Source organism: Nannobrachium achirus (genome assembly GCF_963921795.1).
Source record: "Nannobrachium achirus genome assembly, chromosome: 8".
NCBI classification, from domain to species: domain Eukaryota; kingdom Metazoa; phylum Chordata; class Actinopteri; order Myctophiformes; family Myctophidae; genus Nannobrachium; species Nannobrachium achirus.
Genome location: NC_137817.1, coordinates 50,499,842 through 50,515,736, shown reverse-complemented (window position 1 = coordinate 50,515,736; position 15,895 = coordinate 50,499,842). Strand labels below are relative to the sequence as shown.

The window sequence follows — 15,895 nt, the reverse complement described above, 5'->3', positions numbered from 1 at the left end:
AAAAAAACGTGTGTTTGCGGAGAAGTGGCTGGAGGATGTCGGCTGGCTCCAAACTAATGATGAACACACCGTGATGTGGTGAAAAATATGCCGCGAACATTCCAATCTGGCCGATACAAGCGGCTCCTTTTATATAGGGACAAAGAATTTCAGTCATCCACATTTTGACAAGCATGAGAAAAGCAAAGAGCACGTCAACATCGTGCAAACAATTGATAACCAGAGTGTGAATCACTCTGTAATATTTTTCTGTTGGCCTTCCATAAAGCCAAACATGCACGGCATTGCACGCCCAATGAGTTCTTTTGAAGAGGACATTCCTCTTTTTATGAGGCTTGGCGTTAATGTCGGGAGTGCATATCATTCAAGAGAAGGGGGGTCCTGCATCATGCAGACTATTGCACAGACCATCACCTCAGAACTGTGTGAAAAATTAAAAGCAGCCGAATTTTGGGGTCTGCTCTTTGACGGCTCGGAGGACATCAACAAATCAGAGCAGGAATCGTGTACATTGTGTCGGTGTCAAGCTACGGAGAGTTTAGCTCAGATTTCCTTGGATTAATTCATCTGGGGGGCGGCGCGATCAGCACAGGACATAGTGGCTATTCCAAGAATGTGGATTAACGGACGAGTGGAAGATGAAATTGGTCTCTGTGTGCACCGACGGAGCAGCTGTCAACGTGGGTGTATACAATGGCGTCATTCCTAAACTACGTGAGAAGGTGGTCATCGGGGATTCTGTGTACGGCCCACACACTGGAGAACTGCACAAAATCAGCTGATCGCATGGTACAATACTGTGACCATACCTTGATTATTATGATTATTTCCCTGTCCACCATGGACGGATTAACGCTTGTGCAGTATGTGCAGCTGAACAGGGCCCACAGTCAATAGGGGCCCACCAATTTATAGGCTATTTATTTATTTATGATCATAATAAACACGCAATGTGAATAAGAAGAAGAAAATCTGAAATTCGCCTTTTTTGACCCTTTGAAGCACCCATAGCATGACTTCTAAACCAATCACATAAAATTGTATATTTAGTTAACTACTGTAAAACTAGACACTAACACATTTCAGATGACTAAAATGTGACAAAACAAATAGACTTTTATTCTAAAGACTATGATAAAAATGAAATCAAAATGCTGTCAAAATCAACACTGGTTTGTGTGTGTGCGTGTCTGTCTGTTCTTTGAAGCACTACATTGTTTGCTCTCTTGTCTGCCCTCTTTTTTCACTCTACTTATGTGACCATTTCCCCTCTCAGTCATGTAATTTTTAGGGCTCATGCACTCATGCATTTTTGTATTTTTGCACTTGTAAGTCGCTAAGAGCGTCTGCTAAATTATGTCTAAATTGTAGATTGTGTGTGTGTGTGTGTGTGTGTGTGTGTGTGTGTGTGTGTGTGTGTGTGTGTGTGTGTGTGTGCGTGTGCATGTGTGCATGTGTGCATGTGTGTGTGTGGTTGCATGAACTCTGTCACTTGTCTCCATTGATGATGGAAGGTGTTTATATTGGTTTAGTGCATGTTTTTTTTTTGTTTTTTTGTTTTTTAATTGTGTTCCACGCAGTAGCTTACAAAATTTGTCAGGAAAGCTCAAAAACTTGACTCAAATGCAGGTATAGACTTAGACTTGGGAGAGAAAACAACGGTTATATTCTCCAGTACTCAATAGTGTAACCAGTAGAATCTGACAAACAAACAAAGGTGTGTATGTATACTTTATACACAGAGAATAACTAAACACAGGAGAAACTCAAAGACAATCAACACAGGTATTGGCTGGGGCAAACAGGACACAGATGATACCAATGAACCATAATCAAGACAGTTGAGACAAAATACGGTATGTAACAACTACAAAGGAAGACAAGGAACACAACACCATTATCATATAAGATGCCAGAGCACTCCTCAAATACAAGACAGAAATAAGATGCAATAAAAAACAATGTTCTTGCACAGTGGGTTGTCCTTGTTAATTAGGCCCACCTTTTTAGTGTGTTAGCACCCGGGTGTTCTGGTTCAGACTTGCAAAGCCCATTAATTGCTCTGCCGATAATCATTATCGTTTAAAGTCCTCCAACTAAGAGGCCTGGGTGCTTTTAAATGTGAACTGAATGTGTTTTAGCACTAGGTGACTGAAATCGAATCACCTGGTTGCGTGTGAAGGTCACACAGCAGCAAAGTCCTTATATGGTGTTCAATGTATCCAATTGTAACTTCATTATAGCCTACAACAGGTAGTCCGATGAAGCAATCTGTTTGGTCGAAATAGCTATCTAGCCGTGCTTCAAAACAGCATGATGGCACTGGTCTAAAAAAATAAAATAAAACCAAAATAAAATCAGCTGTGCCGGGTTGCGAAATAGCTGCCGGCTCCTGTCCCAGCACTATGCTAAGATGCTACGCAAGCAGTTTTCATGGGAAGTTCTATACATTTCTATCGGATATCTTAATTACAAATATAGCTGCAAGCAGCGATAAAGTGGCCAAGGCATAAATAGCAGGAAAGCAAAAAGGCATCAAGGGAAAGCAAAGAAGAAATCAAAGAAAAACTGGAAGCAGTGTTCTTCCGAACAGGTCTCCGGCAGGTCAGGTGTTTTTTTTTTTTGGCCTAGTGGTGACTATAATAGGCCAAAGTCAAAAGGGTACCACGTGTTCTTTGGCCTTTCACGGCAATCGGACGCTGCATGCGGGATTTGAGGCATTTTGTTCCAAAAATGGGTTTTGCAAAAATTGACCCGCTGGTGGCGCTATAACAGGCCAATGTGAGAAGGGTGGCATCTGTTCCTTGGCCTAGTGGGAATGTGCATGCAAAATCTCACACAAATAGCAGGCTGCGTTTGAGACATTTTGTTCAAAAAGGAGCAATCCTGCAAACCTTGGAATTCAATGTTAGCCAATTAGATAGAATATGATATTGGACAAATCCGTCATGATTACATCACTGTAGAGATACTGTGTGCACATTTGTGTGATTATCGGATAAAATCTGAAGGAGTAATATTGAAGAATGCATTTTCGGCCTTCTGGTGGCGCTATAAATGACAGAGACTCTGCCGATTTTACACTAATCGGCATAGTTATTGGTGAAAGCACAAATTGACCTCTACACAACATGTATGCAAAAGACTATATGCAACAGACATAAAATAGTTCCAAAGAACTCCTCAAGGTTTTAACTCAATCTTTATTTTCCAACTTTTTCATTAGTTGTCTTTGTTGAAGAGTTGGTCATCAGGTTGTAAACCTTCAAAACAGAGGGTTAACAACCTAGCCATTTTCAGGCATGTCTTTTAAATCACAATGTTTTCAAATAATTCAAGTAGTAAACGTCTTCAAATAAAGTTTTTAAACATTAAGTATTGTGAAGTCTGAACCCAAACCAGCACACGGAAACAGTTCTCAAGGTGAAAACGCAATAAGCGTTGTTTTATTCAATGGGGCGTTCCCCTAAAACATGAAATAAAGTTCTTCACAAAACCGGGGCTTTTAACACGTCTTCAAATAAAGTTTTTAAACATTAAGTATTGTTAAGTCTGAACCCAAACCAGCACACGGAAACAGTTCTCAAGGTGAAAACGCAATAAGCGTTGTTTTATTCAATGGGGTGTTCCCCTAAAACATGAAATAAAGTTCTTCCCAAAACCGGGGCTTTTAACTCAAAATATGCTTCTTTCCAGAACTTAACAAACAGGGGTTACATTCGAAACATATGTTTCACAGTATGCTGTTGCTTCCATTAACACATGCCATTTCTCTTCCAAGACTCAGATGCAGCTCCTAATTTGCCTACAATGGGAACAGATAGAACCACCATTAGCAATGTGGCAAAATACAGAGCAAATGTGCGACAGAGGAGAACATAGTGGAGTTTTGCTTACTGCTCGATGGAAGAGTCCCTTCGAGAGCCAGCTACACAGTGAAGCAGAGCTCGGTGGTTAAGAGCAAAAACATTTGGATTGCCTGACTCGGAGAAGCTGTGTTGCGGCCAGGTGCTGACAAATCAAACTGATTGCAACAAGCAGCCATCTTAGCTGCTGCATTCTGGGAAATGTAGTTTTTTCTGAAAACCAAGCAAAGCCATCAGTTAGATTCAGTTCACATGCAAAAAACAGGGCCTGGATAAAAAAAATAAGAAAAATCAACTAATCAGCCGATCTACAAGGTTAAAACAAAATAAAGTCAACAGATCTGCTGATTTGGAGGTTGTGATTTGCCATCCAATTTGCGTGATTTTAGGCCAAAATCTGTAGGAGCAGTGTTGTAAAATGTGTTTTGCAAAAATCTGTCTGATGGTGGCGCTAGAGAGGGGCATGTGTGAAATCAGGGACGGAGGTTGTGATTTGACAATCAATTTGTGTGATTTTAGGCCAAAATCTGTAGGAGCAGTGTTCGCAAATGTTTTGCAAGAATCGGCCTCATGGTGGCGCTGGAGGGCCATGTGAGAAATCAGGCAGCCAAGGAGTGTGTGCAAAGTTTGGCATGGATAGGGGCAATGGTAACGGAGATATGAATAGGGCAAAAGTATGATGTCACACGGACAGAGTGACAGCCGGTGGAGGTTTCGATAGTAACTGCGACCTAACAGTCGCAATAATACTCACATCTCTTTAGTTAAATGCTTACATTGAAGAAAGAGATGAGGCCACACCCCAAACAATAGTGGACACAGGCAATAATCCACAACTGCACACTCCTGACAATATAAAACACATTCTCACTGTAAACGATAGAACCAAAATAACACAGTAAAACGGTAAAAGAGACCATACAAAATACAAGCAAACAGTCTTACCGGTTAACAGAGCAGCACACACTCAACTCAGCAGTGTTTTGTTCAAACTGTTCAGATGGATTCAATCGGCCGACGCCCAACAAGCAACCATCTTAGCTGCTGCATTCTGGGAAATGTAGTTTTTCTGAAAACCAAACAATTAAGATTCAGTTCACAGGCAAAAAAACTAAAAAAATCAACTAATCAGCCGATCTACAAGCTTAAAACTAAATAAAGTCGACAAATCTGCTTATCTACAAGCAATAATTACATTACCGAAATGAATCTTTTTACATTCCAATCCCAAAACCAGAAACAAACATTTCCGAGCCACATGTTCACTTACCAATTATCTTAGTCACGCAGCCTCAGTGTCAATATCAGAGTTGGTCAGGTGGATCTAAAAGCAATATAGTGTGGGTTAAATATAAATGGAGTAATGCCGTTAGAAATTGGAATAGTCTTGAAATGAAATGTGTACAAACCTGCAGCAGCTCCAATGAGGTTACTGAACAAACTGAAAAAAGACTGGCTTTATACAGGGTGTGGTGATTACGAATGCTCTGCAGCTGTGACTCAGGGACCGTGGTCAAAACATTGCATGCGAAAAATAAGAATATATTCCATTTGAAAAATAAAATAAAATGACTGTAATTCCCGCTGAACCGTGGGTTACAAGTGCACAAGTGCACAGTGCACTAACCTACATTATTGCAAAGTGTGATTTAAATGTGACTTTGAATGTATGTTTTAGAGGCAGAAGAATAACGCACGCATGCGCGCGCACGCACGCACGCACGCACGCGCACGCACGCACACACACACACACACACACACACACACACACACACACACACACACACACACACACACACACACACACACACACACACACACACACACACACACACCTGTGCCTAACCATTCTGCATTAGAGGTGGGATTTATGGCTATTTGAAGTGAGACAGTACCATCGATCATAAAATGTGTGTGTAAATTAAGCTACCTTGACTTTTGTTATTCATAAAACACCTAAAAAAAACAAGCAGGCAACAATGAACTCGCTCCTCCACTTGTTCTCTCTCTCTCACTCACTCACTGTACTCAGTCAGTACTCAGTGGAGTAGCAAGGAGATGTTGAATTGGGGGGAGGGGGTCTCCCCCCCAAATGAACGGCTCTCTACTGCGCGAACCGGATCCCAACGTTCACTTCAAAGAGCCGTTCAAAAGATTTGATTCGTTCGCGAACGTCCCAGCTCTATTCTGCATCTAGCCTAAGGACCAGATCATGGGAAAACCCTACTCACGTCAGGGTGGGGGGTCCCCAGTTCAAATATGATTCTTTTTGGTTTCAGTGATATTTGGACTTACCCTCTACGGTAGTTCATCATGAAAATGTTACTTTGCATGTATGTTTTAGAGGCAGAAGAATAATTTGCATACAACTTGCAATGTTGATTGAACTATTAAAAAAGCATGTTTCAATGTTTAAAAAATCCGATCTGACAGATCTTTAGATATTGGTCCAAAGTTCATGTAAAAAAAGTTCCGTGCACATGACGCGAAAGTTCCGGAATAAAAGCGGGTTTAAGTGTTTTACGAACTGCTCCAAAAGGCGGAAAATCGAAGGGCGGAGCTTACTTAACAAAGACACAGATGTCTTCAGCTTGAGTCAAGGCACGCGTGTAAGCAAGTTGCATGTCTTCAAACGAAACGAGGCATGACTTATGCCCCTTTAAAGTTTGAGTTTTCAAACGCTTCGTATAGCGCCCCCCTTTGGCCAATTGGAGTAAGATTGCTTTCAGTGATATTTGGACTAATCCTCTACATATTTGCCAAATGCCATGAATGTGTCACTTTGCATGTATGATTTAGAGGCAGAAGAATAATTTGCATATAACTGCAACATTGAGTGAATTATTAAAAAATAATGTTTCGCTTTAAAGAAAATCCGCCTAAGTTTTCAGACCGTATTGGTCCAAAGTTCATGTAAAAAAAGTTTCGCGCACATTACGCGAAAATCCCAGGAGGAGATACATTTTTACTGTTTTTCATATAATTCAAAATTGTGGGAGAAGTAAAGGTCAGAGGTCAAAAGTCAGAGCGTAAAAGTTGTTCGGCATGAGGAGACGCATAAGTGTATACAGGTTCCATTGCTGTACCTGAAACAGGGCATGAGCTACACCAGTTCAAAGTTTGCACTTTCGAAGGCTTCCTACAGCGCCACCCTTTGGCCGATTGTTGCGAGCTTCGCGTTTTAGCCGTTTGGCATGGTCCTCTGCCATACTGCCATGAACGTGTCACTTTGCAGTATGATTTAGAGGCAGAAGAATAATTTGCATGAAACTGCATTATACGGTTAATTATTAAAAAATAATGTTTCGCTTTAAAGAAAATCCGGCTAACTTTTCAGACCGTATTGGTCCAAAGTTCATGTAAAAAAAGTTTCGCGCACGTTACGCGAAAATCCCAGGAGGAGATACATTTTTACTGTTTTTCATAGAATTCAAAATTGTGGGAGAGGTAAAGGTCAGAGGTCAAAAGTCAGAGCATAAAAGTTGTTCAGCATGAGGAGACGCATAAGTGTATACAGGTTTCATTGCTGTACCTGAAACAGGGCATGAGCTACACCAGTTCAAAGTTTGCACTTTCGAAGGCTTCCTACAGCGCCACCCTTTGGCCGATTGTTGCGAGCTTCGCGTTTTAGCCGTTTGGCATAGTCCTCTGCCATACTGCAGAGTTTCGTAAAAAGCGACTGCACGGTCTAGCCGCTAGAGCAAAAGTGGCGGAAGAATAATAATAATAAATATAGCTGCAAGCAGCGATAAAGTGGCCAAGGCAAAAGCATCAAGGGAAAGCAAAGAAGACATCAAAGAGAAACTAGAAGCAGTGTTCTTCCGAACAGGTCAGGTGTTTTTTTTGGCCTACTGGTGACTCTATAACAGGCCAATGTGAGAAGGGTGGCATCTGTTCCTTGGCCTAGTGGGAATGTGCGTGCAAAATCTCACACAAATAGCAGGCTGCGTTTGAGACATTTTGTTCAAAAAGGAGCAATCCTGCAAACCTTGGAATTCAATGTTAGCCAATTAGATAGAATATGATATTGGACAAATCCGTCATGATTACATCACTGTAGAGATACTGTGTGCCCATTTGTGTGATTATCGGATAAAATCTGAAGGAGTAATATCGAAGAATGCGTTTTCGGCCTTCTGGTGGCGCTATAAATGACAGAGACTCTGCCGATTTTACACTAATCGGCATAGTTATTGGTGAAAGCACAAATTGACCTCTACACAACATGTATGCAAAAGACTATATGCAACAGACATAAAATAGTTCCAAAGAACTCCTCAAGGTTTTAACTCAATATCTTTATTTTCCAACTTTTTCATTAGTTGTCTTTGTTGAAGAGTTGGTCATCAGGTTGTAAACCTTCAAAACAGAGGGTTAACAACCTAGCCATTTTCAGGCATGTCTTTTAAATCACAATGTTTTCAAATAATTCAAGTAGTAAACGTCTTCAAATAAAGTTTTTAAACATTAAGTATTGTGAAGTCTGAACCCAAACCAGCACACGGAAACAGTTCTCAAGGTGAAAACGCAATAAGCGTTGTTTTATTCAATGGGGCGTTCCCCTAAAACATGAAATAAAGTTCTTCCCAAAACCGGGGCTTTTAACACGTCTTCAAATAAAGTTTTTAAACATTAAGTATTGTTAAGCCTGAACCCAAACCAGCACACGGAAACAGTTCTCAAGGTGAAAACGCAATAAGCGTTGTTTTATTCAATGGGGCGTTCCCCTAAAACATGAAATAAAGTTCTTCCCAAAACCGGGGCTTTTAACTCAAAATATGCTTCTTTCCAGAACTTAACAAACAGGGGTTACATTCGAAACATATGTTTCACAGTATGCTGTTGCTTCCATTAACACATGCCATTTCTCTTCCAAGACTCAGATGCAGCTCCTAATTTGCCTACAATGGGAACAGATAGAACCACCATTAGCAATGTGGCAAAATACAGAGCAAATGTGCGACAGAGGAGAACATAGTGGAGTTTTGCTTACTGCTCGATGGAAGAGTCCCTTCGAGAGCCAGCTACACAGTGAAGCAGAGCTCGGTGGTTAAGAGCAAAAACATTTGGATTGCCTGACTCGGAGAAGCTGTGTTGCGGCCAGGTGCTGACAAATCAAACTGATTGCAACAAGCAGCCATCTTAGCTGCTGCATTCTGGGAAATGTAGTTTTTCTGAAAACCAAGCAAAGCCATCAGTTAGATTCAGTTCACATGCAAAAAACAGGGCCTGGATAAAAAAAATAAGAAAAATCAACTAATCAGCCGATCTACAAGGTTAAAACAAAATAAAGTCAACAGATCTGCTGATTTGGAGGTTGTGATTTGCCATCCAATTTGCGTGATTTTAGGCCAAAATCTGTAGGAGCAGTGTTGTAAAATGTGTTTTGCAAAAATCTGTCTGATGGTGGCGCTAGAGAGGGGCATGTGTGAAATCAGGGACGGAGGTTGTGATTTTACAATCAATTTGCGTGATTTTAGGCCAAAATCTGTAGGAGCAGTGTTCGCAAATGTTTTGCAAGAATCGGCCTCATGGTGGCGCTGGAGGGCCATGTGAGAAATCAGGCAGCCAAGGAGTGTGTGCAAAGTTTGGCATGGATAGGGGCAATGGTAACGGAGATATGAATAGGGCAAAAGTATGATGTCACACAGACAGAGTGACAGCCGGTGGAGGTTTCGATAGTAGCTGCGACCTAACAGTCGCAATAATACTCACATCTCTTTAGTTAAATGCTTACATTGAAGAGAGAGATGAGGCCACACCCCAAACAATAGTGGACACAGGCAATAATCCACAACTGCACACTCCTGACAATATAAAACACATTCTCACTGTAAACGATAGAACCAAAATAACACAGTAAAACGGTAAAAGAGACCATACAAAATACAAGCAAACAGTCTTACCGGTTAACAGAGCAGCACACACTCAACTCAGCAGTGTTTTGTTCAAACTGTTCAGATGGATTCAATCGGCCGACGCCCAACAAGCAACCATCTTAGCTGCTGCATTCTGGGAAATGTAGTTTTTCTGAAAACCAAACAATTAAGATTCAGTTCACAGGCAAAAAAACTAAAAAAAATCAACTAATCAGCCGATCTACAAGCTTAAAACTAAATAAAGTTGACAAATCTGCTTATCTACAAGCAATAATTACATTACCGAAATGAATCTTTTTACATTCCAATCCCAAAACCAGAAACAAACATTTCCGAGCCACATGTTCACTTACCAATTATCTTAGTCACGCAGCCTCAGTGTCAATATCAGAGTTGGTCAGGTGGATCTAAAAGCAATATAGTGTGGGTTAAATATAAATGGAGCAATGCTGTTAGAAATTGGAATAGTCTTGAAATGAAATGTGTACAAACCTACAGCAGCTCCAATGAGGTTACTGAACAAACTGAAAAAAGACTGGCTTTATACAGGGTGTGGTGATTACGAATGCTCTGCAGCTGTGACTCAGGGACCGTGGTCAAAACATTGCATGTGAAAAATAAGAATATATTCCATTTGAAAAATAAAATAAAATGACTGTAATTCCCGCTGAACCGTGGGTTACAAGTGCACAAGTGCACAGTGCACTAACCTACATTATTGCAAAGTGTGATTTAAATGTGACTTTGAATGTATGTTTTAGAGGCAGAAGAATAACGCACGCACGCGCACACACACACACACACACACACACACACACACACACACACACACACACACACACACACACACACACACACACACACACACACACACACACACACACACACACACACACACACCTGTGCCTAACCATTCTGCATTAGAGGTGGGATTTATGGCTATTTGAAGTGAGACAGTACCATCGATCATAAAATGTGTGTGTAAATTAAGCTACCTTGACTGTTGTTATTCATAAAACACCTAAAAAAACAAGCAGGCAACAATGAACTCGCTCCTCCACTTGTTCTCTCTCTCTCACTCACTCACTGTACTCAGTCAGTACTCAGTGGAGTAGCAAGGAGATGTTGAATTGGGGGGAGGGGGTCTCCCCCCCAAATGAACGGCTCTCTACTGCGCGAACCGGATCCCAACGTTCACTTCAAAGAGCCGTTCAAAAGATTTGATTCGTTCGCGAACGTCCCAGCTCTATTCTGCATCTAGCCTAAGGACCAGATCATGGGAAAACCCTACTCACGTCAGGGTGGGGGGTCCCCAGTTCAAATATGATTCTTTTTGGTTTCAGTGATATTTGGACTTACCCTCTACGGTAGTTCATCATGAAAATGTTACTTTGCATGTATGTTTTAGAGGCAGAAGAATAATTTGCATACAACTTGCAATGTTGATTGAACTATTAAAAAAGCATGTTTCAATGTTTAAAAAATCCGATCTGACAGATCTTTAGATATTGGTCCAAAGTTCATGTAAAAAAAGTTCCGTGCACATGACGCGAAAGTTCCGGAATAAAAGCGGGTTTAAGTGTTTTACGAACTGCTCCAAAAGGCGGAAAATCGAAGGGCGGCGCTTACTTAACAAAGACACAGATGTCTTCAGCTTGAGTCAAGGCACGCGTGTAAGCAAGTTGCATGTCTTCAAACCAAACGAGGCATGACTTATGCCCCTTTAAAGTTTGAGTTTTCAAACGCTTCGTATAGCGCCCCCCTTTGGCCAATTGGAGTAAGATTGCTTTCAGTGATATTTGGACTAATCCTCTACATATTTGCCAAATGCCATGAACGTGTCACTTTGCATGTATGATTTAGAGGCAGAAGAATAATTTGCATATAACTGCAACATTGAGTGAATTATTAAAAAATAATGTTTCGCTTTAAAGAAAATCCGCCTGAGTTTTCAGACCGTATTGGTCCAAAGTTCATGTAAAAAAAGTTTCGCGCACATTACGCGAAAATCCCAGGAGGAGATACATTTTTACTGTTTTTCATATAATTCAAAATTGTGGGAGAAGTAAAGGTCAGAGGTCAAAAGTCAGAGCGTAAAAGTTGTTCGGCATGAGGAGACGCATAAGTGTATACAGGTTCCATTGCTGTACCTGAAACAGGGCATGAGCTACACCAGTTCAAAGTTTGCACTTTCGAAGGCTTCCTACAGCGCCACCCTTTGGCCGATTGTTGCGAGCTTCGCGTTTTAGCCGTTTGGCATGGTCCTCTGCCATACTGCCATGAACGTGTCACTTTGCAGTATGATTTAGAGGCAGAAGAATAATTTGCATGAAACTGCATTATACGGTTAATTATTAAAAAATAATGTTTCGCTTTAAAGAAAATCCGGCTAACTTTTCAGACCGTATTGGTCCAAAGTTCATGTAAAAAAAGTTTCGCGCACGTTACGCGAAAATCCCAGGAGGAGATACATTTTTACTGTTTTTCATATAATTCAAAATTGTGGGAGAGGTAAAGGTCAGAGGTCAAAAGTCAGAGCGTAAAAGTTGTTCGGCATGAGGAGACGCATAAGTGTATACAGGTTTCATTGCTGTACCTGAAACAGGGCATGAGCTACACCAGTTCAAAGTTTGCACTTTCGAAGGCTTCCTACAGCGCCACCCTTTGGCCGATTGTTGCGAGCTTCGCGTTTTAGCCGTTTGGCATAGTCCTCTGCCATACTGCCGAGTTTCGTAAAAAGCGACTGCACGGTCTAGCCGCTAGAGCAAAAGTGGCGGAAGAATAATAATAATAATAATAGTGCTGAAGTCCAATAACAATGAGTGGCCAAGGCTTTTGCCACTTCGTGGCCTTGGCCACTAATAATAGTGCTGAAGTCCAATAACAATGAGTGGCCAAGGCTTTTGCCACTTCGTGGCCTTGGCCACTAATTAAATGGAGTTGACATGTTTTTTTTTAGTTTTTTTTTTAAGGGTAAAGGTCGTTTAAGGGTAAAGGTGCGTTTTTTTGGCCAAATATAGGAGTGAATTTTGGAGCACGTAAATAAAGAAATGAACCTCACGTTATGTCAATCACTTTGCACACTTTTTCGTATTTATTTTCGGACCAGTGGGTACCTTGCTCTCTCTCTCTCTCTCTCTCTCTCTCTCTCTCTCTCTCTCTCTCTCTCCTTGCCCTGAAAAACGCACTTCGCAACGAAAAAAACGCAGTGGTGTGCAACCTGCTTTGATGTCTGTTGTTTAATCGCAATATTACTTCAGCGCTGCTTACGGGAACCTGGCCCCGGCCCGTTCCTGCAGCAACGCTGTCGTGCCATTAACCACAGTAATGCACACAACTTGAGTGTAACATTGCTCCAGTAAGCGTTAGCTAACAAATGTTGATGTTTTTCTTTTCTCCCTGTCCTGTCCCTTCAACCCCTTCGATCCTCTACCACCCTCCACTCGTCACCCTTCAACCAACGGCACCCTCCACAATCGACTGCCACCCTCCTCCATGCACCACCACCACCACCACCCGCTCCCCTCCCTTCCGCCCCGCAGTTCCTGGGCGGCACCATGATCATCATCATCGGCGGGATCATCGTGGCCTCGGTGCTGGTGTTCATCTTCATCCTGCTGATGAAGTACAAGCTCCACAGCAACCACTACAAGCAGAAGGCGGCGGCGCGCCAGGCCAACGTCTGCTCGCAGACCAACGGGGGAGGGGGAGGGGGCGGGGCGGCCGCCGTGTTGGCTCTGCCTCCCTCCTCCTCCTCGGGAGGCCAAGGTAACAAAACCACCAATAATCACTTGTTAAAAGATCTACAAGCTCGCAGCGCGGCACTCAAGCTTGTAGATCTGCTATTTTTGAAAAGTCATGAACATTTGTGCAAATAAATGTACTTTTAAATGTATGTATTTTTCAAGCGAACATTTTGTAACTAAAATGTTGCTTCTGGGGGGGTCCCCGGAACTAAATGTTTTGTGATGGGGGTCCGTGGCCATATACATATCATTTTGGGGGTCCATTGACATGAAATGGTTTGAGTGAGAAGCACTGACATAGAAACATGCGTTTTATTTTATTATTATTATTATTATTTATTTTTCAAAAACCTGTTAGGATTTAGGAGACATTGCATAGAATCGTGTCAAAATATTCAAAGACTAATACCACTCCCAACGCAGTGATTTTCTACAACATCAGAGGAAATATATATATTATGCCAAGAGATATCATGTTCTGCTCCTACAGTAGTCGGCTGACCACTCCTCATGTTCTGCTTCTATAGGCGGAGGTTCCAGTAAAAACACTCAAGCGTCGTCGGCAGAGGGAATGTCTGGGTCGTCTCTCCGAGGGACAACGGTAGTGGACTTAAACCCCAGCCACGACGACGACACCATCTCCCAATAACACACAAGCAACTGTCCGTCAACAGAACAACAAACACATGCATTTCTAAGCCCAAACCAACACCCCCAGCAACACACAATAACACCTCCCCCACCCACCATTGTTTATTTGATTTCTTGCCGGTTCCTGGAGCCAATCGCCGCCTTATACCGAAGACGGGCTCCTATTATTGGTGAGTATAGCTTTCTAGCCAATGACTCGGGTGTGTGTGTGTGTGTGTGTGTGTGTGTGGGAGGGGTGGTTAGGGGCATGTGGGATGCAGGAAAAGACTGAAGGGATAGCCGACAAGATTTAAGCAATGGAGAAGTTCTGTCAGGAACACTCTCATCATAGATTGAACTATTTAAATGGAATGCAGCTGTACTTACGTGCCAACGGACCCGCTCCTCAGATGCTTCCCAAATTAGCCGAGCAGCATGTTAAGTTAAATCAGGGAATGCAATGCAGAAGCCCCCTCGGGTATACAAGATGCATGCCCAAAGCAAGACATTGAATTCAATTTAACTTCAGAGCCATGCAAGACCCTGAACTGAAAAAAAAAGTTGGAGGCTGGGGGTGGTGGAGGCAAACCTTCGCCAGCAGCAGCAGCAGAAGCAGAGGGATTGGAAAACATGTTTAATAGGGGTGTAACGATACATTTTAATAGCGATTCGATACATATCACGATACATGGTTGACGATACGATACATGGACGATATTGGTTTATTCATGTCGATACGATTCGATTCAATGATTTAAAATCGATATAGTAACTATTTAGCAAAGACATTACATCTGTGTGAAAAGTGTGGATAGTGCAGGTTTTTAAGGGAAACATATTATTATGGATATAAATAAGTAAACACAGTGATTATTTGGCAAATACATGGACAAACATGCACCTTGACATTAACCCAGAGATTACACACATTTATCGATAGACCAGTGTGGAAAGGAAAAGTAATTAAACCCCACCTTTTCTTCTTAAAAATGCTAAATACAATGCACAGGTAGGTAATATCGATACAGTCGATTATTTGCACTGCCGATTCGATGCGATATACTGTAGCCAAATGATACGATTCGATGAAATGAACCTCACGTTCCGATGGAAGCTCGTCTGAGGACTGCATCGAAATGATATTTCGATGCAGTTACTATATTGTTACACCCCTAATGTTTAACTGTATGGCCTTACTGTGAGAAAGGGCTGCTATGTATTGGTGCATAGAAATGCAGAGTTGATTAGAAAACACTTCTTCAGTATCAGCAGACTGACAGCTGCTTACTGCTGGGGCGTATATAGACTCCTGTGTCTCTCGTGTCCTGCATGAAAGAGATAAAGAAAGAGAGTTAAACGTGTGGCCCTGACTTGACAGGATTAAAAGAATATAAACACGTGTAGTCACTCACGCTTCGGGATGTTCTTTTCCCTCATAAATCCCTCCACCACCTTTTAGGCAGGACTTGCACTCAGATTTATGAATAGTATAGTGTGACTTTGACAGGTGCCTTGTGTGGATGTGAGTCTGTGTGACAGCTAGCGAAGAGCCTCGGTGAGCTCCGCACTGCACCAGCGGCAAACTCCCAGCCAGCCCCCGTTGTTGTCCATGAGACAATAACGTTTGGTACATCAAATCAAGACACAGATAGAAAGAGAGAGAAGCGACTGGCTTTCACATTATAGGCTGCATCAGACCACTAGTATCCATGTTTTAATAAAAAATAAAGATAAAACGACAATAAAGACGATCTTGCAGTGCCTTTCTAGAGCA

The 15,895-nt window shown here is 41.9% G+C and overlaps 1 protein-coding gene across 1 annotated transcript in view; it reads left to right on the top strand.

The window, feature by feature from the left end:
* The window catches only part of LOC308289692 (leucine-rich repeat and fibronectin type III domain-containing protein 1-like protein), a gene marked incomplete at both ends in the record, with an annotated part of 77,361 nt that extends 63,221 nt beyond the window's left edge, over positions 1-14,140 (top strand). Inside the window, 2 exons of the mRNA XM_080731435.1 lie at positions 13,288-13,513; positions 14,019-14,140. Of these exons, the coding sequence (XP_080587561.1) occupies positions 13,288-13,513; positions 14,019-14,140 (348 nt within the window). The remainder of the gene's footprint in view (positions 1-13,287; positions 13,514-14,018) is intronic.
* Between the last annotated feature and the right edge of the window lie 1,755 nt (positions 14,141-15,895).